The sequence below is a fragment of the Loxodonta africana genome, chromosome 18, assembly GCF_030014295.1.
Source record: "Loxodonta africana isolate mLoxAfr1 chromosome 18, mLoxAfr1.hap2, whole genome shotgun sequence".
NCBI lineage: Eukaryota > Metazoa > Chordata > Mammalia > Proboscidea > Elephantidae > Loxodonta > Loxodonta africana.
This window is the reverse complement of record NC_087359.1, coordinates 26,129,039-26,155,550: the sequence shown is the minus strand read 5'-3', so window position 1 is coordinate 26,155,550 and position 26,512 is coordinate 26,129,039. Positions and strand designations below refer to the sequence as shown.

At 45.3% G+C, this 26,512-nt stretch overlaps 1 protein-coding gene across 2 annotated transcripts in view; it reads right to left on the bottom strand.

Annotated features, from left to right (window-relative positions):
- Window positions 1–26,512, bottom strand: part of PRKCA (protein kinase C alpha) — a 490,096-nt gene that overhangs the window by 32,673 nt on the left and 430,911 nt on the right. For both annotated transcript variants that reach the window (XM_003417295.4, XM_023556975.2), the window contains exons 9-13: window positions 25,371–25,505; window positions 23,973–24,146; window positions 20,854–20,945; window positions 18,012–18,074; window positions 16,985–17,123 (exon numbers count right to left, since the gene is read on the bottom strand). In XM_003417295.4, coding sequence (XP_003417343.1) covers window positions 16,985–17,123; window positions 18,012–18,074; window positions 20,854–20,945; window positions 23,973–24,146; window positions 25,371–25,505 — 603 coding nt within the window. The remainder of the gene's footprint in view (window positions 1–16,984; window positions 17,124–18,011; window positions 18,075–20,853; window positions 20,946–23,972; window positions 24,147–25,370; window positions 25,506–26,512) is intronic.

The window sequence follows — 26,512 nt, the reverse complement described above, 5'->3', positions numbered from 1 at the left end:
TGGAGTGCTATGTAAACATGAAAAACTAGTATAGTTTCGACCAAATGATAAGTTCTTTCCCTTGATCTTAGTGGAAAATCTGCAATTAGTCAACTGAAAAATATCTTTTTAAAAAAGAAGGCTTGAATCAAACCAAAGAATCAGGGAAAAAACCTGTCTACAGCTTACATGATCTATGAGCTCATCTACCCTGGGACCAGAAGAACTAGATGGTGCCTGGCTACCACCAGCAACCATTTTGGTCAGGGCCACAATAGATGGACCCTGATAGAATGGCGAAAAATGTGAAACAGAATTCAAATTCTTAAAAAGTCCAGACTAACTGGCCCAGTTCAGCCTAGAGGACTCCCTGAGACTATCGGCCTGAGATACTCTTTAAACCTTGAACTGAAACCATCCCAAGGTCACCTTTTAGCAAAATTACAGAGTGGCACACAAAATAAAGGATATCACCATGACTAAGGTGTTCCACTGAAAAACCATCTATATGAGACCAAAAGGTCAATGATTACTCTAAAGCAAAGATGAAAAGATAAGGGGACAGGGAAACTAGAATAATGGAAATGGAACCACCAGAATGGAATTAAAGAGAATGTTGACACATTGTGAAAAATGTAGCCAAGGTCAATGAACGATTTGTGCAGAAATTGTCAAACGGGAAACTAACTCACTGTGTAAACGTCCACCGAAAACACTATAAAATATTATTAAAAAAAAAAAGGGCTTGAATAAAAGATTAATGAGCCCAACTTTCTCCTTTAAAGTTTCACAGGATCTAATGTCTTAGCTTGGGGCTGTTCTTTAGAATGATATTCCAGAAGAATGTGACCAGGTTCCACAAGCATAATTACTGCCTCATACCCCTGCCCCCATCAATAAGGGCCTTTGCAGAGCTGCCTGTAAATTGTAAAATCAAAGAGAAACACACTCTGCGATGCCTGGTGGGAAATGCGGCTGCTTCCCAGGCACACGATTGCAGGGGAGAAAAAAGTTGTGCAACACTGTTCTCAAGATGTTACTGGGTGGGAATAACGCCAAAGAAGAAACCCACAGGAAAAAAAAATTAATTTATTTTTACTCCAGGATTAGCTATCAAAATATTTCCCTAAGGAATCAAGCCAAAGCACGATATCAAACACAGGAAAATTAAGATCTGACTTGTACTATCCGTTTGGGAGTGCCTATTTCAACTGAACTGTGTTGACTCTTTTGCAATTTCTGAGTCAAAAACATCAAGAGGTGGTTTAAGAGATGTAATGGATAGGTTCAGACTGCAGGGCTTCTAGAAACTACTGCCCCGAGATGCTCTTCAAACCTTCAATTGAAACTAACTACTGAGGTCGCCCTGTCACTGAGTAAGAAATTGGCTCAAAAAACAATATCATTCATAAGTATTGTGCTCCTTAAAAAAATCACCTGTATGATACCAAAGAGCCAACAATTACTTTAAAACAAACATGAGGATGTAAGGCGGCAGGGAAACTAGATTAATGGAAATGAAACAACTAGAACAGAAATAAAGAGAATGTCCACACACTGTGAGGAATGTAACCAATGCCACTTAACAATTTGTATAGAAATTGTTGAATGGGAACCTAAACTGCTGTGTAAACTTTCACTGAGAATATGATAAAATATTATTAAAAATTAAAAAAAAGAGGTGGTTTACACTAGAATCCCATCTCAAAGCAACAAAAATAAAACTGGAGATTTGTGATTTAGTATAAACTTTGCTAATCCATCCTCAGTACATGTTTAACCTGTACTTCAGTAAAAACAGTCCATCTGAAATTGCTCAGCTAGGGCTGAGGGCTGGAGGCCATGGTCTACGGGGACATCTAGCTCAATTGGCATAACATAGTTTTTAAAGAAAATGTTGTACGTCCTAATTTGGTGAGTAGTGTTTGGGGTCTTAAAAACTTGTGAGTGGCCATCTAAGATACTCCACTGGTCTCAACCCGTCTGGAGCAAACAAGAATGAAGAAAACCAAAGATACAGGGGAAAGAGTAGTCCAAAGGACTAATGGACCTCAACTACCACAGCCTCTGTCAGGCTGAGCCCAACGCAACTAGATGGTCCCTAGCTACCATCATTGACTGCTCTGACAGGATCTCAGTAGAGGATCCCAGACATGGCTGGAGAAAAATGTAGAACAAAATTCTCACTCACAAAAAAAAAAAGACTAGATTTACTGGTCTGACAGAGACTAGAGAAACCCCTGGATGCCCTTTTAACTCAGTACTGAAGTCACTCCTGAGGTTCACCCTTTAGCCAAAATTTAGACAGGCCTACAAAACAAATAACATATGTAGCTCAAGCACGTATAAGAGACTAAATAGACACACCAGCCCAGGGACAAGGACGAGAAGGCAGGAGGGGGACAAGAAAGCTGGACGAATGGAAACGGGGAACCCAAGGTCAAGAAGGGGAGAGTGTTGACACGTCGTGGGGTTGGCAACCAATGTCACAAAACAATATGTATATTATTTAATGAAAAACTAATTTGCTGTGTAAACCTTCATCTAAAGCACAATTAAAAAAAGAAAAGCTCAGCTAAATCCTGAGTCCTTGTTCTCATCCTCTGTAATGGAGATGTTAATTCCAGTGGTGCAAACCTTTACTAATGGCAAGCATAAGCCTGCCCTATAAACTGAACTTAAAAATGAGTAGGTGGGAAGAATATGAAGAGGCCATCATATTGCCATATCAGAGAATAAATCAGAATCAAAGGACCTACCCCACCATCAGAGAGTTAGTGTTCATCAAACAGTCTGTGTGCTCCCCTACATTTCCCAGCCTCCTTTGCGCTTGGGTTGGGGCATGTGACTAGTTCCGGCCAACAGATTGTGAGAGGAAGTGATGTGTCACTTCTGGGTCATGGCAGTTAAAAGCCCACTTGCCTCCTGCCAGTGTGATTCTGGAGGCCATGGTTCCAGACGGCATACCTGTAAGATGGAGGTGGGATGCCTGACCTGTACCAGGCTCTGCGTGACCAGCAAATAAATGGTTATCATGTTAAGCCACTGAGATTTTGGGAATTGATATGGCAACTAGAGTTAGTCACTCTGACATAACTCGCCTTCCTTCACGTAAACAAATCACAAAAACTCAGCATTTCTATAAAGCCTCTCTTGCCCAAGTAAAACAGCAATGAAAATTTCCATCTGGGGAGTAAAAGGACACTTGCTGAGCTCCTACTCAGTGCATCACTAGGGGATGTGCGGGGGGGGGGACCACACTGGGTGACACTGTCAGAGGGGATGACACCAAAATGACTGTCTATAAAATTTTTGTGCAGTGTTTTGGCAGAAATTTATTTTTTATAAAAAACCAAACCAAACCCACTGCTATCGAGTCGATTCTGACTCACAGCAACCCTATAGGACAGAGTAGAACTGCCCCATAGAGTTTTCAAGGAGCACCTGGTGGATTTGAACTGCTGATCTTTTGGTTAGCAGCCATAGTACTTCACCACTATGCCACCAGGGTTTCCATTTTTAATAAAAGTATCCCTACAGTTAGTTGTAACAAACACATGTTTCATAAGCCCAGCTTATATGTGTCAATATATCTACAAGGCTAAAATTCTATGCTGATTTAATTTTTGAACCTTTTAATGCGATCCAGTCAGAGCTGTCATTATTACCCAATTACACGATTTCGCCTGCACATGCTACAAGCATCCACTGTTGTTTTTGTTGCCGGTAGTGTTTTTATAGTTGCTGATTTTGTCAGAAATTTATTTTCTGGTGTTTTAACTACAATATCGTATTTGTGAACCTATATCAATAACTTTTTTTTAGTAATTAAAGGAAAAGAAGGAGAAAAATTAAACATTAGTAGAAAAAACATTACTAAGGATTCCGTATGGTCTGGTACGGGAGGAAGACCATGGTGGGGGGGCGGGGTGTGACATCATGAGTTACCACACTGGGTGACAGTAACCCTAGCAACACCACTGCATATACTATATATCAGATACTCCGTATGTATCTTTTTGGGTGACCTGATCGGACAGAAATTATTATTAGTTCCATTTTATAGTTGAGAAAACTGAGACTTACCTCAAACCAATCAGTTAATAAGTAGTGCTCTGAATACTGACATTATTTGTCTTAAAAATACAATTGTATGACTCTCAGATACATGTGATTGCTCATACCAGGATTAATAAAACACTGGCATCAGGGCCTTGAGAATTGGTCGAAAGGGTTCGAAATCTTCATTTCAGTTGTTGTGCGCAGCACCTGGGTAGCATTTGTTCTTGTAACTATATTAAAGCCAGTCTCTGCAATCTGTCCACGTTATTCAGTGTTTTTTTTGTTTTTGTTTTAACACAGGCAGAGCTGGAACACCAGTGCTGGTGTGTGAGTGACCTGGCTGAGGATTTAGTGGGTCTGATGGAGGGAGGTTACGCTACATTTCACATTCTATACTCCAATGCCTCCACAGTCTTTCCAACCAATCCCTCTGCTCAGATGGCGGAAAATGCCACCTGAGTTTGGAAAGCCATCAGAAGTCAAGTATGTGAGAGTCCCGTTTCTGGTTAGAACGATTCACAGATCCTAAAAGCCATGGCTCCCTGACGTCATTCGTTTGTATGTTTGTGTGTGTGTGTGACCCCACATCAGCTTGGCTCCAACTTGCCCTTCATTTTCTATCACCCTAGCCTTACAATACTCCTATGACTCCTGCTGATAACACCCTCTCCTTCCTCCAAGGCTAAAAAAGCAGAAGCCAAGTGCCAGGGGCTCGTTTTCCTCAGCAACAGCATCCGTCAGCCCCATAGAGTACACCAGCTCAGCCATGGAACTGAGATTACAAAGCCTCTCCGAGCCCGTAGGGTCTTCAGTTGTAATAAGATGTGCTTTAGGGTTGAGCTGGGGCATTTCTTCCCAGAGAAGCTCACAATCTGTCACCCTTGACTCAAGCATTGGATGAAATGGGAAGGTCTGAAGATCTAAGTGACAGGGTTTAGGGGCAACCTCACTGCTGTGAGTTCATTTTTAGAGTAAAGCATGCTTTTCCTTCAGTGATCAGCTGCTATTATTAAATATCTTCAATTATCACCAAAACCTCACTGCAAAAGGGAAACGGTGTTAGAAAGCCCAGGTTAAAGACAAACACTTAGGTAGGCATGAGTCCAGATATGGGTGATACGGTTCCTTTCGAGCTATCTTGACCTGCATTGTCCAGTATGGTAGCCACTAGCCACACGGAGCTCTGAGCATCTGAAATGGGGCTAGTCCAAACCGAAATGTGCTCTAAGGATAAAATATACAACAGATTTTGAAGTCTTAGGTGGGGCGGGGGAGGGGGGGGAAGCAAAATACTTCATTAATAAATTTTAAATTTTGGATATATTGGTATCAGTTGCCATCAAGTCCATTCCCACTTATGGAGACGCTGTGTGTGTCAGGGTAGAACTGTGCTCCATATGGGTTTCAATGGCTGTTTTTTCAGAAGTGAACTGCCAGGCCTTTATTCTGAGGTGCCTCTGGGTGGACTCAAATCTTCAACCTTTCAGTTAGCAGCTGAGCGTGTTAACTGTTTGCATCACCCAACGACTCCAAATAAAAAATATTTTAAAAACTAATGGCACTTTTTTTTTTTTTAACTATGTCTGCTAAATGTCTTTTTGGCTTTTGTTTTATTTCTTTTGGGCAGTGCTGGGCTAGAAACTCTGACTTCCACTGGCTCCTACCAGGTGGTTGTGCTTCTTGGCCCAGGGAGCCAGATTTGGGCTGAGGATCAGGCACAGAGACCACAGGATGGATGGTGAGACTCTTGAGTCTGCCCCCTGTGGGAAAAGAGCAGGTGCCTCTGGCACCTGGGGACCCATGGAGGCTTGCAGCCAAGCCTGGGGTCTGCCTGGCATCTTAAGACCCAGGCAAGGGGCTGCGATGGCAATCTGGTTTCTCATAATGGAGAGACTCAGAAAAGGAGAGGCCGACTTGGCAAGAAGGGCTAGGGCTGGCCAGTTTCCCTGCAGCAGATGGGAAGTTGGGCTGTAGCTTCAAAGACAGACCCCCGACAGGGCCACTGTCTTTCTGTTTTACTGCTATTTGTCACTGTGATCATTATTATTATGCTTGTATGAGCCAATTGCCCGGGGAATATCAGGATGTTACAAATGGCTGCCTGTCTTGTGAAAGTGAGATATGAATGGACTTTATCCCAGCACTGGCACAGGCCCAGGGCAAGAAAGGGTGCAGAGGCAGCTTCTCCCTTCTCATGAGGCCAAGGGCCTGTAGTGGCTCCAAGGCCACCCACCTTTCCACCCTCTGCCAGGCCTACCCACTCAAAGGCTTCCCAAAGAGGGTGTGGCTTCAGAAGCATTCGACTTCTGACAAGTCAGGCCTGGGGGAGCTTGTGGACAGTGCTGTAGGGTTCTTACATGCTACTGACATAATCACGATGACTATAACCAACGTCAACATCACATACACTCCTTGTGTGCCAGGCTTTTTCCTCTGTCAGCTCATTTAATTCAAAGACCCTTATGAGGTAGGGTCTATTGCTACCCCATTTCAAAGATGAGAAAATGAGGTACAGGGAGGTCATGTAACTTGCCCCAAGTCAGACAGCTAATAAGTGGCAAAGCTGGGATTTGAACCTTGGTCTCTGGCTTTGGTGTTCCCACTCTCACCATTTTTCTGCATCAAAGGTTCTGTAGTCCTTCACTCAGTGTGGTTCCCCAGACAGCTACAATGGGAACTGGCTAGTTAATAGATAACTCTTGCCAAAAACCAAACCAAAGCAGCTAATCCGGAGTTGATTCCGACTCATGGTGACCCCACGTGTGCAGAGTAGAACTGTGCACCATACGGTTTTCATGGCTGTGACCTCTTGGAAGCAGATTGCCAGGTCTTTTTTACTAGATGCCTCTGAGGGGGTTCAAACCGCCAGTCTTTCAGTCAGCAGCAAAGAGCTTAACCGACTGCACCTCCCAGGGACTCCATGACTCTTGCCAAAAAGGGGTTCAAACGCTTACAAGGTGCCCACTTTGCTGTGGGGACTGTGGCTCTTAGGGCTCTGTCTGGAAGGAGCCGGTAAGACCAAAACATGTGAGTACAGAGACTCACTCCACGGGCTCACGCTGCCGTTCTGGACTGGACTCCACTTCCCATCTTCATGTGATACTTTCTCACCGAACTCCCACAGCCCAATCTAAGAAAAACAGCCCAACTGCTCCTTCCAGGCTGCCATCACCCAGTAGTGCTGGCCTTTATCACAAAACATGTTCCAGTCCCCTTACTGTCACAGGCCAACAGAGAATATCCCCTCCTTTTATATAAAATGAAAATATTTTATTTTATGGGAAAATTAAAGTTTTTTGGAGAAAGGTCACAATTTCTTAAAGACAGAACACAAGACATAAGAGGCACCCTTTGGGTACATGACCAAAAACACTGTCATTTCAAAATAGTTCCATTTGGGCAGAAAGAAGACAGGCCTGCATGTTTTCTGGGCATCTGCCCTGACATGTGGGACCCTGAGTGCAGCAAAGATCTCCCCTTGCTTCCTCCTCTGGAGCCACAATTCCAGGTCCACGCAGCTCCTGCAGCCTTTGCCACATTATATTGAGACTGTTACTCTGTCGTCCAGAGACCCTGGGTGGTGCAAATGGTTAACAGGCTCAACTGTTAAATGAAAGGTTGGAGGTTTGAGTCTACCCAGAGGCACCTGGGAAGAAAGGCCTGGCGATCTGCTTCTGAAAAATAAGCCACTGACAACCCTATGGGGTGTAGTTCTACTCTGATATACATGGGTCCCCATGAATTAGAGTTGACTCAATGGCAACAGGTTTGGTTTTGGTCCTCTGGGGCAGGTTAATTTCCCATAAAACCCACTGCCATCGAGTTGAACTGTCCCATAGGGTTTCCAACTGCCAACCTTTTGGGTTGTAGCCAAACACTTCACCACTGAGCCACTAGGCTTCCACGTTAAGCTCCTCAGAGGCAAAATTCACATAACCCTCAAAGTCACATTTTGAACAAGGTCCTATGATTATCCCCATTTTTCAAATGTCATTCCAATTTCTTAACTAAAGGGCAGAACTATAGCCAGATGCAACCATGAAGGAAAAGCCCCCCCGACGTCTAGCAGGAAGTGTTCCCTTCAGGGCCGGGTGTCAAGTCTGCATGGGGCTAAACTATGGTAAAACGGAATTAATTCAGAATTATATGTATCATCATAGCCCTCTAGCCTCTCTTCAAGTGGTTCTCAAACTCAATCACCAGCAGCTCTTGCCACTTGTCTCCTTCTTGGACACAACTCCTGGCTAAGCACCTACCTTTGGAACCCTGATTAGCTCAGACTTCTTCCGCCAAACACAAGTGGCGGGAGGGTGGGGTGGCTGTTTAAAATGTTACCTGTATGTCAGAGCAAAATAACTATCTATGCAGTACAGGAATGAACAGGGATTCAGAAATAAATTTTAGGCCTGTAAGAGCCTTATTATCTGTAGAGTAAAAGATTTTCTAGAAGTGGAAGGTCTCATGGTCTAATGGGTCTTCATAAAGTGTATTTATAAAGAGTGTTTGGTAATTGGCCGCTGATGGCGTTTGGAGCCCTGGTGGTGCAGTGGTTAACAGCTTGGAGGCTAACCAAAAGGCTGGTAGTGTGAAGCCACTAGCTGCTCCTTGGAAACCCTATGGGGGAGTTCTACTCTGTCCTACAGGGGCGCTATGAGTCCGAATCAACTTGATGGCAAAAGGTTTGGTTTGGTTTTTTGGCATTAGGGCAATGGGCCTGTACTTTGAGGCAGGCGACCGGGATCTTGGCTCTGCTCCCTGCTACCTATGTGCGTTGGGCATGTCACCTCTCCTTTCCACGTCCCCTCCTTGTCAATTAAACAGGAATAATACCGCTTACCTCAAAGGACTGTTTAAAGAATTAAATAAGACAAACGACGGAAGTGCACAGTACATTTAGGTAATGAATAAATGTTAGTAATCTCTCCCAAGATACTCACCTCCTCTCGTCCAGGCAATTTTACAAAAATAAGAAGTTAAAGTAAGCTCAGAAATCCTTGACCCGTTTTTATAGGATTTAAACAAATCCTCAAAGAGGGGGTAACTAATGCAGGCAGCAAGAATGCCAGGAGCAGACATTTGTCAGGGTATTATTGGGACTCTGGAAATCAGGAACGGCCCCCCTCCACAGCAGCTTGTCTATACTCGTGGAACAATGGATTTGGGGGAGCTCTGAGCTAGTACCTGTGAGCCCTGCCTCCCAGGAGAGCAGGCACTGCAGGGAGAAGTTGAAAGCGTTGGGCTTTGGGAAAAACGAACAAACCTTTTTGTGTTTCAGCATCTGGAAAACAGAGCCCGTGAGCCCAACTTCGCAGAACTGAACTTAACGATTGATCAAAATAAAGCAGCTGAAATGCATAGCCCTGGGTCTGGTACACAGTAGACATTCATGGAAAAAAAAAGTCATCAAGTTGACTCCGACTCATGGTGACCCCCTGTGTGTTAGAGTAGAACTGTGCCCCACAGGGCTTTCAATGGCTGATTTTTCAGAAGTAGGCTGCCAGGCCTTTCTTCCAAGGTGCCTGGGGGTGGACTTGAACTGCCAACCTTTCAGTTAGCAGCCAAGCACATATGCACCACCCAGAGACTCCAGGAACTCACAAAGGGGCAGCTAATTCAAAGGAGCTAGTGGTTTCTGGAAGTATCAGAAGGAGTGCATCAGGAGGAACGAAGGGGATGCAGTTATCTAACCCAAACCCAAACCGCTGCCACTGAGTTGATTCCGACTCGTGGTGACCTATGTGTTACAGAGTGGAACTGCTCCATAGAGTTGTCTTAGCTGAAGTCCTCAGAGAAGCAGATTCCTAGGTCTTTCTTTCATAGCACTACTGGGTGGGTTTGAGCCACCAACCTTCAGGGGAGCAGCCACAGACGTCTAACGGGCCACAGTACCACAGAGGGTGCTGATTGTTCCAGAGAAAAGGTTAGATTGATTAAACTTTGAAGCTCAGAGAACTATAAGACTTTAATGAACTGTGGGCAGAAGGTAAAATGTATGACGACGTAACCAGCCTAATTCCTAGAACAGATCTGAGGAGAATTTCACAATTTGAGGAAGAACGACCACAGGAAAGCTGGGCCTTGGCTTTTTATGTATTTCTTCAAAAGAAAGCATGCTTTATTTTCTCTTTCAATGTTGGAGTCACTGGACCGTGGCCCTGCATGGGGGGAAATTGGCCTTCGATGGGCAGAAAGCCACACTTGGTTTATCATTCTCTTTCTTTAATAAAGTGCTTTTCTTTCCTCCTGCCCGCTCTGGCTTGGGGTGGGGCGCGCAGCTCAGAAGCGGCCCCATCTCTGGTGAGCGGAGCCGCGCCGTCGCGTCCCGGGCTCTCATTAGCTTCCCTCCCTCCGTATCTCGTTCCCTCTTGTTTGGCCGGCGGTAATTTACTGCCTGACTGGCCTGGCAGTGTGCGCCATGTGGGTTATTTTCTCATTTACCTTCTAGATGCTCTGTTATTCTCCCTCCCTCTCCACACCTCTCCCCAGAGGCAGGGAAGGTCTCTGGGGGCGCCCATGCTGGTGGCATCCCTGGGCTGTTGGGGGAGGGCGGTCCCTGGGCTCCACACCTCTCCCCAGAGGCAGGGAAGGTCTCTGGGGGCGCCCATGCTGGTGGCATCCCTGGGCTGTTGGGGGAGGGCGGTCTCTGGGACTGATGTCCTCTTGACTCTTTACACAGGTCCCCAGCACGTTGCTCTCTCTGTCAATGACACACAGCCCTCCTCTGAACCTCACTGCTTGCCATCAGCCTCACTCCTGGAATAGCCTGGGGAATCATGCTTCCAGTAACCCAGCTCCAGAGTTGTCACACGGCGGCACAGTGGTGAAGTATTCGCTGCTAACTGAAAGGTCAGTGGTTCAAACCCACCAGCTGCTCCATGGAAGGAAGACATGGCCGTCTGCACCTGTGAAGATTACTACCTTGAAACCCTATGGGCGGTTCCACTCTGTCCTATAGAGTTGCTGTGAGCTGGAGTTGACTCACCAGCAAAGGGTTCTGGTTTTGGAACGAAGCCAGGACAGGAGCCCTGGTGGGCAAACAGTTAAGTGCTTGGCTGCTAACCGAAAGGTAGAGGTTGGAACGCACCCAGTGGCTCTGCAGGAGAAAGAGCTGGTGATCTGCTTCCAGCCAAGAGAACACGATGGGGCAGTTCTACTCTGTCACGTGGAATTCTCCTATGAGTCAAAACTGACTTGACGGCATCTGACAATAACATGCAATAGGTAAGGTCCCTGGGTGGTGGAAATGTTTTGCACTTGACTGCTAGCCTAAAGGCTGGTGGTTCAAACCCACCCAGTGGTGCCCCAGAAGAAAGAAAGACCCAGCAACCTGCTTCTATAAAGACTACAACCAACAAAACCCTATGGAGAAGTTCTACTCTGTCATATGGGGTTGCTATGAGTTGAAATTGACTTGGTGGTACCCAATGACAAGAAGAAGGAAGCCAGAGAAACCTGTCTAGAAACAGCAGGGACATGATATGAGATCAGGGAGGGAACAGGGAATTGGACCACAAAGGGTCTTAGAGACACTGTAAGGACTTGGCTTCTCCAAAGTCTCCAATTCAGGAACGATTCCCCCACCCGGCCATGATGACACACCCTACCAATCCCAACTCATGGCGACCCATGAGTGTCAGAGTAGAACTACGCACCACAGGGTTTTCAATAGCTAATTTTTTGAAACTACATCTCCAGGCCTTTCTTCTGAGGTGCCTCTGGGTGCGTTTGAACCTCCAGCCTTTCAGCTAGTAGCCCAGCATGTTAACTGTTTGCACCACCCAGGGAAGAAAAACATTTGAAGATGGAGAGTGGTGATGTTACACAACAATCTATGATCTTTGGGGTCCGAATGTCCTGGGTCCAAGCCCTACCTTTGCCTGTTACCAGCTATGTGCCTTGGGCAAGTCACTGAGTCTCTGCTTATCTATAAAATGCAACAAATCCAGGGGCTAGGTAAGAGTAGACAGTGAGCACACCATGGGTGGTGCCTTTTGCGTGTGTCTAACATACTCCTGGCCACAGCTTGGCAGGGTGGGAGGAAGGACTGAGCTCCACACCTTTTAACTGAGCTTCACTCTTGCTCCAGCATGAGGCACATGGATAAGACCACTAGCCAGAGCAAATGCTTGTCTTGCTGTTGCTTTCTCTTCCTCCCAGGAAGGAGTCTGCTTCATGGTCACAGGGAGATGCTTAAGCCATGGCTGGAACTCATATACCCATGATAACTCTGAGAGGGGACTGAACCAAGATGAAGCTTGTCTTAACTTCCTCCAGCTGCTGTAACAGACACACCACAAGTGGGTGGCTTTAGCCAACAGAAATTTATTTTCTCACAGTTGAGGAGGCTAGAAGTCAGGATTCAGGGCACCAGCTGTAGGGGAAGGCTCTCTCTGCCCCCCCAGGGGAAAATCCTTGTCTGTTTCAGCTTCTCTTCCTGGGGCCCTTGGCAATCTCCAGGTGGCATCAATATTCCCCATTCATGCTTGCTGGCTTCTGTGCCTAAGCTGCTCTTTTTATATCTCAAATCTGACTGGCTTAAGACACACTCAACACTGATATGGCCTCACTGACAGCAAAGAAAACCTGTCCCAGGTGAGACTACATCCACAGGTATAAACCAAAAACTCGATGTCACTGAGTCGATTCTGACTTAAGCGACCCTACAGTACAGAGTAGAACTGCCCCATAGAGTTTCCAAAGAGCCGCTGGTGGATTCAAACTGCTGTCCTTCTGGTTAGCAGCCAAGCTCTTAACCACCGAGCCACCGGAGCTCCTCCACAGGTACAGGGGTCAGGATTTACAACACATCCTGGAAACCCTGGTGGCGTAGTAGTTAAGTGCTACGGCTGCTAACCAAAGGGTTAGCAGTTTGAATCTGCTGGGCGCTCCGTGGAAACTCTATGGGGCAGTTCTACTCTGTCCTATAGGGTCACTATAAGTCAGAATCAACTTGATGGCACTGGGTTTGGTGTTTTTTTTTGGTATTTTGGGGAACACAATTCAATCCATATCAAAGCTTTTGATTGCCCTTCTCAAGGATTCTCACGTGACCCTGAGGAATTTTTTCTTTTTTCATATCAGAGCAGAGTCCTCTTTATGTCAGTTTCAGGAATCATTTTCTGATTAGGGCCCTTACGTGGGTGTCCATCTCAGCTCCAAAATCACATTTGTTACTGACATTTTCCGCCTCAGCTCATCTTCCCCGGGTAGGGAGCTGCTACAGTATTAATCGATGTCAAGGTTTTTGAACAAATAGCCATAAATATTTAAGCCTCCGCTTTGCCTATTAAGGAAAATGCCACCTAAGATAATTATTTTGCCTCTGCCTGACAGGAATATTTACACAGAGGACAGGATTATTTCAACCTTTGAGCAAATGCAGAAACCTGAAACCTAGGTGGTCTCTCTACACCACCATTATTCCCGTGGCCCAAGATGCCAAATTCCAGGACGCTTACCAGGAAAAATGCTAAGAAAATATGGGACACTCGAAGTTATTACTGATTTCCCCAAACAGTTTGGCTTATTTTTTTCAACTCAACTGGAATCTTTGGTTTCTGCTGCACTGTGTGGGTATTGCCTCTTCCCAAATGTAAGCACTCTGAGGCCAGGGGTCACTTCTGATCTATTTTCGTACCCCTAGTGGTGCCGTGCTTGGCACAGTAAGCAGGCAGAATGCTCTCTGAATACACAAATCACTCGGTTTTTTAGCAGCAGTTTAGCATAGTGGGCAGTGCAAAGGTCTAAAGATGGCCTGCGTTTGATGCTTGATTCTGGCATATCTTAGCAATGTGAGCTTAGACATGTTACTTATCATCTCAGTTACCTCACTGAAAACATGGACCTTATGGGGTTTGTGATGAGCACTAAGTACCTCCTGTCTGTCAGTCTGTGGTACTGTGGTGGCTTGCATGTTGCATGTTGCTGTGATACTAGGAGCTATGCCACTGGTATTTCAAATGCCAGCTGGGTTGCCCATGGTGGGCAGGTTTCAATAGAGCCTCCAGACTAAGAAAGACTAGAAAGAAAGGCCTGGAAATCTACTTCAGACAATTAGCCAATGAAAACCATACTAATCACAGAATATTGTTAAGACTTTGACTCACTTCCTTTGGACGCATCATGAGGAGGGACTGATTGCTGGAGAAAGACACCATGTTTGGTAAAGTGGAGAGCTAGTGAAGGTGAGGGAAACCCTCAATGAGATGGGACTGATTCAATGGCCACAACAATGGGCTCGAACATACCAAAGATCATGAAGCAATGTTTCTTTCTGTTACAAGTTCACCATGAGTTGGAGCTGGCTCACTGGCAACTAACAAGAGCAACACCAAGGACTAAATGAGAGAAAGCATACACGGTGCCTGGCATGCAGTTGACACTCCATAAATGGTGGCTCCTCTTTATTATTGCTCATACAGTGGATATAAGGAGAGGAATGAAGGCTTGGGGCAACTCAGGGCATTTAGTACCAGAGCACATTATCCTCTGTGTATTAAAAAAAAAAAAAAATTTTTTTTTTAAGAGGTCCACAATTACCTAGATATGCTCAAAGTATGTTTATTAGGTGCCCTTAGTGTAGCAGATGTGGAGGTTAAGAAATATAGTTAAAAAAGAGGCCATCAAAATGAGTTTAGTAGAGAGTGACTAGAAGCTGCTATGCTGTTGACATAGACGGAGGGTGGGGCCATGAGCCATGGAAGGTAGGCAGCCTCTAGCAGTTGGAAAAGGCAACGAAATGGTTTCTTCCCTAGAGCCTCCAGAAGGCTGCCCTGCAACAATCTGACATTAACCCAGTGAGGCTGATTTGGTACTTCTCCAGAACTATAAGATAATAAATTTGCACGGTTTTACACCACTAAGTTACTTGTGGCTATTTCTTACAGCACAATAGAAAATGAATACAATGAACAACACTGAGGGGAAAAAAGTCAACCTATTCAAAAGAACAAACTCTGATTATCTAGAAAATTCTATCCCTGTGGGACACCACCGTCCCCGGTGATACTGGATGGCTGAAATGTTACTGAACACGGGCAGCTATTTGTTTGATCGGCAGAGACGCGGACTTAACGGAGATGAACTTCGAAGCCACTTTTATTCCTAAAAATGCTGCCATTCCGTGTCACCAGGCTCTTACAGCATCTGGTGGGTGTTAAATGGAGCAGGCACAGCTCATAATCACAGCCTGCTTAATACCTGTCAGCCAGTAATGGCTGCAGAATAAATACAGCATCAGGAGGTGGTACTTTTCACCGTGCCATCTCCCCACTCTCCGTGTTAGAAAAATACAACTATTAAACTCACGCTATGCCTGCAGGTACTAACGTGTGAGTTCTTTTGGGGTACAAATCACCATCTGTTATATTTCAAGGCAAAATGTCACCTTTGGCCATGTGATTCAGAATTTAAGTGCCTGAGTGAGGTATATGTTTCCATGTTTTCCAGGAATGTAACAAACAAGACAAAGTCCTTAACAAAGGAATGAAAGCTAGCTTCTGTTTTAGAATAATGGCTACTACTATGGGTCTCCCTGCCTGACCCTCCCCTCCTTTCCGCCCCCTCCGCCCCAAAAAAGAAAACCAAACCAGTGGCTGTTGACTAGATTCTGACTCATGGCAACTCCGTATGTATCAGAGTAGAACAGTGCTCCACAGGATTTTCAATGGCTTATTTTTTCAAAAGCAGACCAGCAGGCCCTCCTTCCAAGGTACCTCTGGGTGGACTTGAACTGTCAACCTTTTGGTTAGCAGCTGAATGTGTTAACCTTTTGCACCACCCGGAGCCTACAGAGGGTCTAGCCCAAGGCCGCTGCCATCGAGTCGGTTTCGACTCATAGCAACCCTATAGGACAGAGTAGAACTGCCCCATACGGTTTCCAAGGAATGCCTGGTGTATTTAAACTGCCAACCTTTTAGTTAGCAGCAGTAGCTCTTAACCACACCACCACCAAGGTTTCCACTGAGGGTCTCCCAGGTGTAAAATGTTGTATTAGACACTTTAATCCTCAAAGCAATTCTACAAGGAGGATATTATTATTCCTAACTTGTCACTGTGGAAACAGGGGTCAGAGTGGGTAAGTAACTTGCCTGAGTCCCCACAGCCTGTAAACCATAGAGGCAGGACTGATGTTCACCTTGTTCTGACTTCTAAGTTTGCATCTTTTCCTCTATATCTACTGCCTTCTAGATAAATGCATGGGGCAATACACTGAATAACCTCCATGGAAGCCACAAGTGGCTAATATGAGGGCTCTAAAGGCTAGTCCAACTTTGAATTCCACCAGGCTGGAGCTCAGTTAGGAAAAAACCACTGCTTCCACAGGACTGTGTGCTGATAGGAAGCTGACTACACAACCACCCAGGATTATAGCCCAGTCTCTCATGGCATGTAAGAAGCTTCATAAAGAACACAGAAAATGATCCAATACGTGATATAACAAAGACAAAGCTGCATGGCCAATATTAAAGATATAAATTTTGTAAACACTTTGCTTCTATGACATCAGTTTGTTCTTCCTAAATCAGACACCATCATCAGTTCTAATGTTTAGAGCATGAATCGTTCTGATTTTGCTACAAAGCCAGCATTGGAACCACCTTCTAGCCCAGCGTTCCCATGCAGAACACTTCATAAGCAACTCTTAACCTCTTCTCATCCCCCCAGTAGTGTTTCTTAAGTGGTTTTGACCCTGACTGTTTAAGAAATACATTTACAATGCAATCAGCTCATATATACATATAATGAAAACAAAAGCTCCTTGAAACAATTCTTATTATGTGCAAGGAGTTTTCAGATTTTCTTTACTAAAAAAATAAAAACGTTGGCCATGACCCACATAATGATTCAGTGATTCACTAGTGACTTTACACCCTAGGAGTGGGTTGTGCTTGCAGTTTGAAAATGATGGTCTAGAAAGCCTAGGCAACTGGAGTCCCCTTACCTCCGGGGCAATATAATCTGGAGTCCCACAGAAGGTCCTGGTTGTGACGCCATCCATCATGTGCTCCTTGCACATCCCAAAGTCGGCAATCTTGATATGTCCTTCCGAATCCAGCATGACATTATCTAATTTCAGATCCCTGCAAGGAAGCAGGCCAACGTTAGTGTACCCCCAGTGTGCCCCCATGACATGCTTGGAGCTGATGAAAAAAGAAGGATATTTGACTGGCTGTCATACCAATGGGATAACAATCCTAAGTCCCTGGAGGGCAGGGACCAAGAATTACTGTGTTTTTATATCTCTGGAGCCTAATACAGTATCTGGGACATGATACATAATAAATACATGCTGAATGAATGAATGAATGAATGAATGAATCAATGGCTGAATGTGTCTGTGCATGGAAATCAGCAGAGATACCAATTTCGCAAGCTGGGGAGATCCCCGTCATTTGATTTACTAATATGCTGCATGGGGGTTCTGACACACAACTAGGCTTTCGAAATCTGGGTTTGAGAATAACCTCACTGGATCCTGCACGAGTCCCTTCCATTCTGCACAGTGCCCCATATCCTACTAAGTAGTCTTCAGGTAATACTGGGAGACACTCTTCTTTCTCTGGCACCAGACTTTCACTACAGCCAACAACCAGAAGAATTTACTTCAATAGTTTTCCCCTTGCCTCTCCCCACTCCCCGTCTTCTGCTGAGCATCTGTAAGACAAATTCAGTTTCCACTGCTCCCTGACCTCAGTTCCAAACAAAAGGTGGAGAAGGAGCTGTCAGGGAAGAGAACAACATGTTTTCTTGTGCAAAGCAGAAATGAAATATAAAATCTTTGAGGTCCACAAATCAGAAGGTGGCTCTGCTTTGCCTGGAGGTGGCACAAGAAAGGTGGTCCCAGTAGGTCTCTGCTACCTCAGGGGTCATCAATTTTGTGTCTTCAGTCATCATCACAGAATTACACATCCAAGAAAGTCTAGCAAAGCTCTCAACTGTGTTGCTGGTGGAAGAGCTTCAACACACACCTATAAATGATTCCTCTTTTATGAAGAAAGAACAATCCAATGGAAATCTCTGCTGCATAGAATCTGCAAGAAAATAAAAATAAAAACTTTTCAGGTTCTTGGGTTTCTGGGTTGCTTCTTTGGACTCCTGGCTACTTTCTCCCTATAGCTGAGGCATGGAAGAGTTGAAAGAACAGAGAATCCTGTAGCTATCCGAGATGAGCATCCCTCAACCCTTGTTCTTCCACTCCTTCGCCCTTCTCTCCTGCATTTCATTACTTCAGCTTCCCTGAGAAAGGACACAACGGATAACACTGGTGAGACAGGCCCAGAAACACGTGTATCTTGTCTGGGGCAGGTGGACAAGTAATTTACTGTTCACAAAGACATTTCTAATACAGTCTTCTTAAGAGTGGGTACTAGACTAATATTCTGTCTATGTCTATACTAGACTATTCTATGTGAAGGGTATAGAGACTATTCTGTCTATTCATGGACAGAACATATTTGTGTTTGAAAATACAATTTCTGCCTGAGACAAAGTACAGTGTGTTACTAACTCTTTAGCTGGTTTACTCGCTCCCTTACCCAAGTGCTGGGATAAATAAGACACACACGACGATGCATACCTGAGTTTACCCTTTCCAGTGATTCATTGAAAAATAAAAGCAGTTACCACCATCACTTCAAAATTGTAAAAAGGTTAATATCTGAAACTCAGATTTGATGCTGAAGGATGTTTTAAAATTTGCATAGCATTTAGGAATCTTTGAAGTCTGAGCAGCCACATGACTGTGCCTGTGCAAATATCACCCTCGGGAGGCTTAGCAATAGGCACACAGGTCTATGTGAGCAGAGAAAAAAGCCCACAACACTAAAGGACCAAACTCTTAGTGGGGGCAAGGGGACATCTCTGAGGACTGGTGGAAACCCTGGTGGCATAATGGTAAGTGCTATGGCTGCTAGCCAAAAGGTCAGCGGTTTGCATCCACCAGGCGCTTCTTGGAAACTCTATGGGGCAGTTCTACTCTGTCCTATAGGGTCACTAAGGAGACTGGTAGGAGTGGGATGGTGCAGGGGAGGGAGAAAAGATGAGATTGTGGGTGGGTAACTTTTACATTCTTTTTTGTGCTTCCCTGTATTTTTAAAATAAAACCTTTTCTGCAACACACATATAATAAAAGGGGATCAAAGTAGACATCTTTATATTATTTCAGGGCACTTCTTGGCCATTCTTCTCCTTAGAATTCTGTGTTACCAAACTTTGCCTTATAATCTGAGCATGTTACTGCTTTATAGCTAACGACATAAGTGATAAGGGCAGACACTTCAGAATACTAACAACTAAAAACAAAAACAAGAAAATCCCCCTTCACATTTCTTAGCCTCGCTACCAAAGAATTCCCTCTTCTGCCTTCAGTTATTCTTCCCTAGGACGAATAACCCACACAGGCCGGAAGTCCTTCTCATTCATCTTTTAAACTGAACATCAGCCAGACTCCTAGTTTGCTAACTTGATTAATTCAGGTTCATGGCCACATATGTCCTCATTTAGGGAAATAAAACAGCTGTGTGAGTTTCCTGTAACTTCCTGGCCCCTAAAAAACAGGACAATTTTTCCGGTATTTAAGGTCCCTGCTCTAGACTGGTAAATTCTCCATCTTCCTCTGGAGCCGATACCTCTCTCCTGTGCTGTATCCAGGTATCCAGGGCACATCCCAGTGAAAATATCCAACTTGAGCTCATGATTCTCCCCTGACCACCTCCTCTCCTTGGTGGCTGTCCCACCCCCAAATCTAAAATAGGAGTCATCTGAAGAGGTTTCCCTCTTCTTATCCCCACAGCCAATAGGTTCTGCTTTTCTTCATCCAGAATTATCCTCAAAGACATTTATTCCTCTTCAGCCCCAAGGCCTAACCTTAATTTCAAATCCGCTACTTTTTCCCTATGTGGATTTTCGGAAACCCTGGTGACATAGTGGTTAAGAGTTATGGATGCTAACCAAAAGGTCGGCAGTTCAAATCCCCCAGGTGCTCCTTGGAAACCCTATGGGGCAGTTCTACTCTGTCCTTTAGGATCACCATGAGTTGGAATCGACTCGACGTCAACGGGTTTTTTTAATATAGATTTTCACCAACCCCCTTGCACCAGTCCTACACTCTCTCTTATCCTTCCTTCCCCCGTTGGCCAGGGGATTCTCTGCAAGCCTAATCTGATGGTGCCAAGTCTCACTGAAGCCCCTTCCAGCCTCCCCTTCCTCAGCCAGGCTCTGCACCAGGTCTTGACCCTGGGCCTCTGCCCACCTCCCCCGTCTCACGCCACCCCCTGCACACGCTGAGCTGCAAGTCCCTCCCTGGCGTTGCCACCGTGCCTCTTCACATTCTGCCCCACATCCTGGGCAGGGCATTCTGAGGTTATTCTTCCCTGATTCCCCCCACCACTCTAGGTTCTTCCATGGTGTCCTGTGTACACCCCTATAGTTACGGCAATGTGTTGTAATCGTCAGGTCACACCTTCATGCCCAGGTTAGAGTGTGAGCTCCACGGGGACAGGGAGCACCTCGTTCCTTCTGCACCCCCAGTGCCTGGTGCAGAGTGGGATGTGTAACAGACAACCGTCCAATAAATGAGTGACTGAGTCAAATAACAGGGGGGACTGGGTGACCAGGGGTACATCGGTATCTCTAATTCACAGGAAGTAAACTGCTCCTTAGAAAACATAGTAGCTGGACCCTTCCAGGGAATCTGCCCCTGGGAGGCTGCAATGGCCTGAGCCCCACTGTCACAATTCCCGCAGGCAGAAGTCCCTAGTTGGGAGTCCTGTGTTGCCTAAATTGAGAGACTTAAAAAAAAAAAAAACTCACACTGCTTGTGGCTCCTTAAATTTCCCGACTTGCTGAATGTGGTACATGAGGTCCCCACCGTTGACATACTCCATGACGAAGTACAGGCGATCCTGGAAATGAAGGTTCCACACGTGAGCAGGCCCCTCAGCAGAGCGGCTTCCTTCATTCCTTACAGGCTATGCTTTTCTTTCTCATTAGTAAAAGTGGGGCCGCACTGGCGCATCTGCTCAGTTTGGAGCCCTTTAACGTTCCGAATATAGAATAATTAATAAACCCTGCTGCATGAAGGCCTTGGGAAGTATCAAACCATCGCACAGGTCTTAAATAATGGCTCTCTGTCAACAAGTCTGCCCCCTTCTGGTTACATATGCTTTCTATTATGGCAATGATGGCCTAGAGAGCCCTTCCCTTCTCTCCTGCAAACACATTTCTCAGCTAGGCACAGTGGGAAGAATCCACATTGGCTAATTACTTATTTTTAACTAGTGTTTCTGGGTGGCCCAAATGGTTGAAAATGGGTTTGCAACGTCTGGGAGGCAGGACACAGTGAAGTGTTTAACTGGATGCTTCTGAAAACAAGTCACAACTCATGAGTTAGGCTGGACTATAAACTATACATGATCCATGATGTTTACCGTGGCGAGTTGGGGGGCAGAAGATGACTGGAAATGGAGAGGCGAATCAAATGCTCTTTTGCATCCATAATGTGCTCAAGTATTGCTTTTGTTTTCTCTCTGTCATTGGTGTGCTAAGTGTTGGCCCCATGGAAGGTATACATCATAGAACTGAATAAATGTGAATATTTATGAGGATATTATGTTTGGACTGATGAGGCAATTTATGATGCTTAGCAGCCAAATAACTAACAACACAGCACACTGAGGTAGAAGCTGACCTCTGCTCTCTTCTAGAAAACACTGCCATTTCACAGAGGTTATTAAACATGAAAGTGCTGCACGGGGAGGTGGGGGAGAAAATGACGAAGCTGCTGCTAATAAGCCAGGAAACGGCTCTGGGAGCATCAATCTCTAGCTTTCCTGTGGAACTTCAATTTCATCTTCACTTCCATGCTTGTAGCTTTTGGAGCTTAAGCAGTGTAATCAGGGCTACAGGGTCTGGGCTGGGATTCAGAGATGTGGCTCTCTCTTCCTAGTACACTGCTCTTCGCCCCCTGGTGGTACTTCAGTCAGAGCCAGTGGGAGCTGTTGGGAGGCGGGGGCTGAGCAAGCTGCCAGCTCTAGGGTGACACATAGTGGCTGGCACACAGCTCTGCAGCTCCCTGTCCCAAGTCTGTGTGTGACTGCGCTGCCTCCAAAAGCATTAATGGGCATCTCCCAGGAGATTTGAGAAACATAAAACAGAAAGCCAGTGTCTGACTAATGGGAAGTTGAGAATAATAATCATAACAGTAATAATTATGTCATTTTTAGGTGTCGTCAAGTTGGTCCTGACTCATGGAGACCCCACGCACAACAGAACGAAATGCTGCCTAGTCCCGTGCCATTGCCATGATTGATTGTGATTAGACTGTTGTGATCCATAGGGTTTTCACTGGCTGATTTTTGGATGTAGATTTCCAGGCCTTTCTTCCTAGCATGTCTTAGTTTGGAAGCTCTGTTCATCATCACAGCAACATGCAAGCCTCCAGTGACAAAAGGGTGGTGGCTGTGCATGGGCCGGGAACTGAACCCAGGTCTCTCGAATGGAAGGCGAGAATTCTACCACTGAATCACCACAGCTCCTTAGTAACAACAATTACAGCTGCTGATTATTGAGCCACATCTTAGAAAGAGCAGCCTCTGAGGGCTGGAAGCACGACTTTGGGAATGCTGCACTCTGATGCCATCTAAAAATCTGTATTTCTTGTAGGCCACCTGCAAGAACTGTGCCAAGGGCTTTGTCCCTCTCCCACAAGTGATGGATCAGTGCTTTGGGATTTTTTTTTTTTTTTTGGTCCTCTGTTTAGTTTTACTATATGACAGGAATCAGCAAACTTTTTCTGTAAAGGGCCAGATAGTAAATATTTTAGGTTTCGCAGGCCATGGGTAAGGTCTCTTGCAACTATACCACTCTGCCTTTGTAGTGCAAAAGCAGCCAGAGATGATAGGTAAATGAATGAGCGTGGCTGTGTGCCAGTAAAACTATACCGTGGACACTGTAATTTGAATTTCATCTAGTTTTCATGTGTCAGGAAATATTATTCTGCTTTGAAACCTTTCTTAGCTCATACACAATAAGCCGTGGGCCTCAGTCTGCCAATCCCTTTGATGTGCCATTAAACAAAAACACACTCACTTTTACGAAACCAAATCCCCCAACTCTCTAATGCAATGTTTAGCGGCTGGATTGGTAATCTTAAAAAGCCACGACTATTGTTGAGGCCCTGGTGGCACAGTGGTTAAGAGCTCAGGCTGCTAACCAAAGGGCTGGCAGTTTAAATCCACCAGCTGCTCCTTGGAAACCGTATGGGGCAGTTCTATTCTGTCCTATATGGTCACTATGAGTTGGAATCAACTCTAGGGCAATGGGTTTAGTTTTTGCTTTTATGGTTGAGACTATTGTGTCAATCCATCTCATTGCAGGTTTTTCTAATTTTCATTGACCCTCTACTTTACCTACCATGACGTCCTTTTCTAGAATTTGGTCTTTCCTGATGGTATGTCCAAAGTAACTGAGCTAAAGTCTTGCCAGCCTTGCTTTTAAGGAGCATTCTGGTTGTATTTCTTCTAAGATCGATAGATACTGATTAGTAAGCCACATCTTAAAAAGGACAGCTTCTTTTTTATTTTATTGTTTTATTATTTTTGTATCTCTAAGTCTCAGTACAGTGCCTGGATACAGGAAACCTTGAGTGCAAATGTTTGCTCAATTAAACTGAATTAATGCCAAGCCTCTAATTAGGAGACATCACAGAAAGGGCATTGCCCCAAATCTATTAGTGACAGAGGAGTCATAGTCTGTCCCTGTCACCTTTGCTCGGCAGAGAAGAAACCAGGGCTGACCAGTCATTGCGCTATACCTTTCTCCAGCTTTCTCTACAGGAGCAAGCTAATTCAGATGCCCAGAGCGCTCGGTTCAGATGTAGCCCTGAGAGTGCTTGCATGCTGTGCCCCAGAGCATAGCCCGAGGGTCCTCACCACTGTCTGGAAGCAGGAGTGGAGCTGCGTCAGGAATGGAGGCTTGTCGAGCAGGGCCAGAACTCGCTTCTCCACCATGGTGCACTCCACGTCGTCATCCTGGATCACCACGTCCTTCTTGAGAATCTTGATAGCATACAGCTCTTCTGTGCCCTTCCTGTCAGCAAGCATCACCTGAGGACAAACCAAGAGCAACCTGAAGCCTTTGGAACACACATCTGGTCCTGGGGGCAGAGGTGGGATGGGATGGGGAGGAATCGGGTCAGGTGACATTACAATGAATTTGTAAACGTGTGGTATAAATACATTCACAAGGTTTTACTTTATGTGGGCATTTTGAAATGTTGCATATCACTGCCAACTAAATTCCCCCCGCCTTCCCCCCTCAAACACACACAAAAAAACAAACCCGTTGCCATGGAGTCAATTCCAACTCATATCGACCCTATAGGACAAAGTAGAAGTGCACCATAGGGGTTTCCGAGGCTGCAGTCTTTAGGGGAGCACACTACAATGTCTTTCTCCCATGGAGCAGCTGGTGGGTTTGAACCGCTGATCTTCTGGTTAACAACCAAATGCTTAACTGCTGCGCCACCAGAAATTCCCCCAGCGCTGTATAATATCTAAGTTTTCAAGACTTGCACGCTGCGCAGGCTACGGCCACGTGTTGGTGCTATCTTGACCGGTAATCGGAATCCCCGACACTGTGTGCCAGAATTAGTCTTGAGCTTCAGCAAAACCTTCCACGGCACCCTTTGAGTAAAATGTAACAGACTGACCGACTTCAGAAGCTTCTCACCAGTCAGGAACCAAGACAAAGCAAAAGGTAGAATCAGAATGAGTTCCTGGATTTCTCATGGGATTCGGGGCCAGAGACGCCAAACGCAGGCACATAAGCTGATCACGGAAGACTCCAGCACAGCATCTCTGAATTGCTACATTTGCTAACTACAAGCAAACATTTAATTTTCAGTCGTGAGAATTATTCATTCGAGCAGCATTGTGGAACACCCACTTTGCTGTGGCCACTGTGAAGATGATGAGAACAGTGAGCTCGCTGTAACATTTCGGGTATATCTTTGCCGTTGTGTTGATTCTGACTGATAGTGACCCGACAGGACAGAGTAGAACTGCTCCATAGGGTTTCCAGGGAGCAGCTGGTGGGTTCAAACTGCTGACCTCTTGGTTAGCAGCTGAGCTCTTAACAACTGTGCCACCAGGGATCCATTTTGGATATGCTTGTTTTTAATGAAATAAAGTAGAAGGCATCTAAGAAACAAGTACAAATAGCAGGGAAATCTAAATGGCTGTTCTGAAAACATCCGAGAGAACAAAATGGACTCTACCATTCTGAGGTATAGGTCACTCCCCTCCCTCCTCAGACAAACGGCGTCTTACCTTTCCAAAACTCCCCTTCCCTAGGACCATGAGGAAATTGAAGTCCGTGAGTTTTACTCGATCCAGGTTGTTGGAAGGTTTCCTATCTTCTGAAGGACTGATCACTTTGTTCCCAGCGGGGCCAAGCTTGGCTTTCTAAACAGCAAACACGTAGGTGAAAACCAATTGGGTCACTTTTCTCAGGGGCGAAAGAGTGACATAGAAAAACAAACTGTAGCTAAGCTTGGTGCTGTCTTGGAGGGGGAGGTGGGATGGGGTGAGAAAAGGATTCTGAGGGTGAGGAATTAATATCTGTCCTTACATCCGTGGCTGTACTTACCCTAAGCGGGAAGGTTGCCAAGTAGCAAAAAATTGCCCTTACTTTTCAGAGAAGGAAACAACCCTTTACATAGTTAACTGAGAATCAAATCGCGGGAACCTGCCAAAGGCAGGCTGGTTCTAATTCTAGATATAACAGCTAACTTCTGGGGGAAAACCATGCTTCAGGAGTTAACATAATAAAGGAGATAAATTATGTACTTATGTTTTTCCTATTTGTAGGTTTTCCAAGAAATGTATACCCACGCAAAAAGGGAGAATATTGTCCTCTGGAGAGAAAATAGCATGCTGCGGGGATGACTGATTGCCACTTTCAAATGCACAGTAAAAAGAACAGGGTGTGTATGTGTGGGTGTGTGTGTGTGTGTGTGTGTGACTCAAGCGTTGAGCCATGAAAAGAAATGGTGAGATTCTCACTACCCATGAGAATCTGGTTTCACAGTGGTCTCTGAGACCGAAGAATAGCTGGCTGATGACATGTGAGCTACCAAAATGGGTTTTTATAAACTAGACCGATGTCACACAAAGACACTGAAGAGAGCCAGGCCCTTGGTTACTGTCACACTAGGGAGTCAGAGTCCCCTGATGACAGCATAAAGAGGGCTCAGCAGAGAAGGGAAGATAAATGGGATCACCTAGGAGTGTCCTAACTGTCAGCCCAAGGGCCCTAAAGAGACCAGAGAAGCCGAGAGTGGGTGGAGGAGTCCCACCACCAGTTTTGCATTTGAACATGGGCCTAAACAGCCACAGCCCAGCCCTGAGCTCAAGGGCAATGCCTCTTGTTTTGGATATATTCTGAATCAGAGAGTGCACACACCCTATAC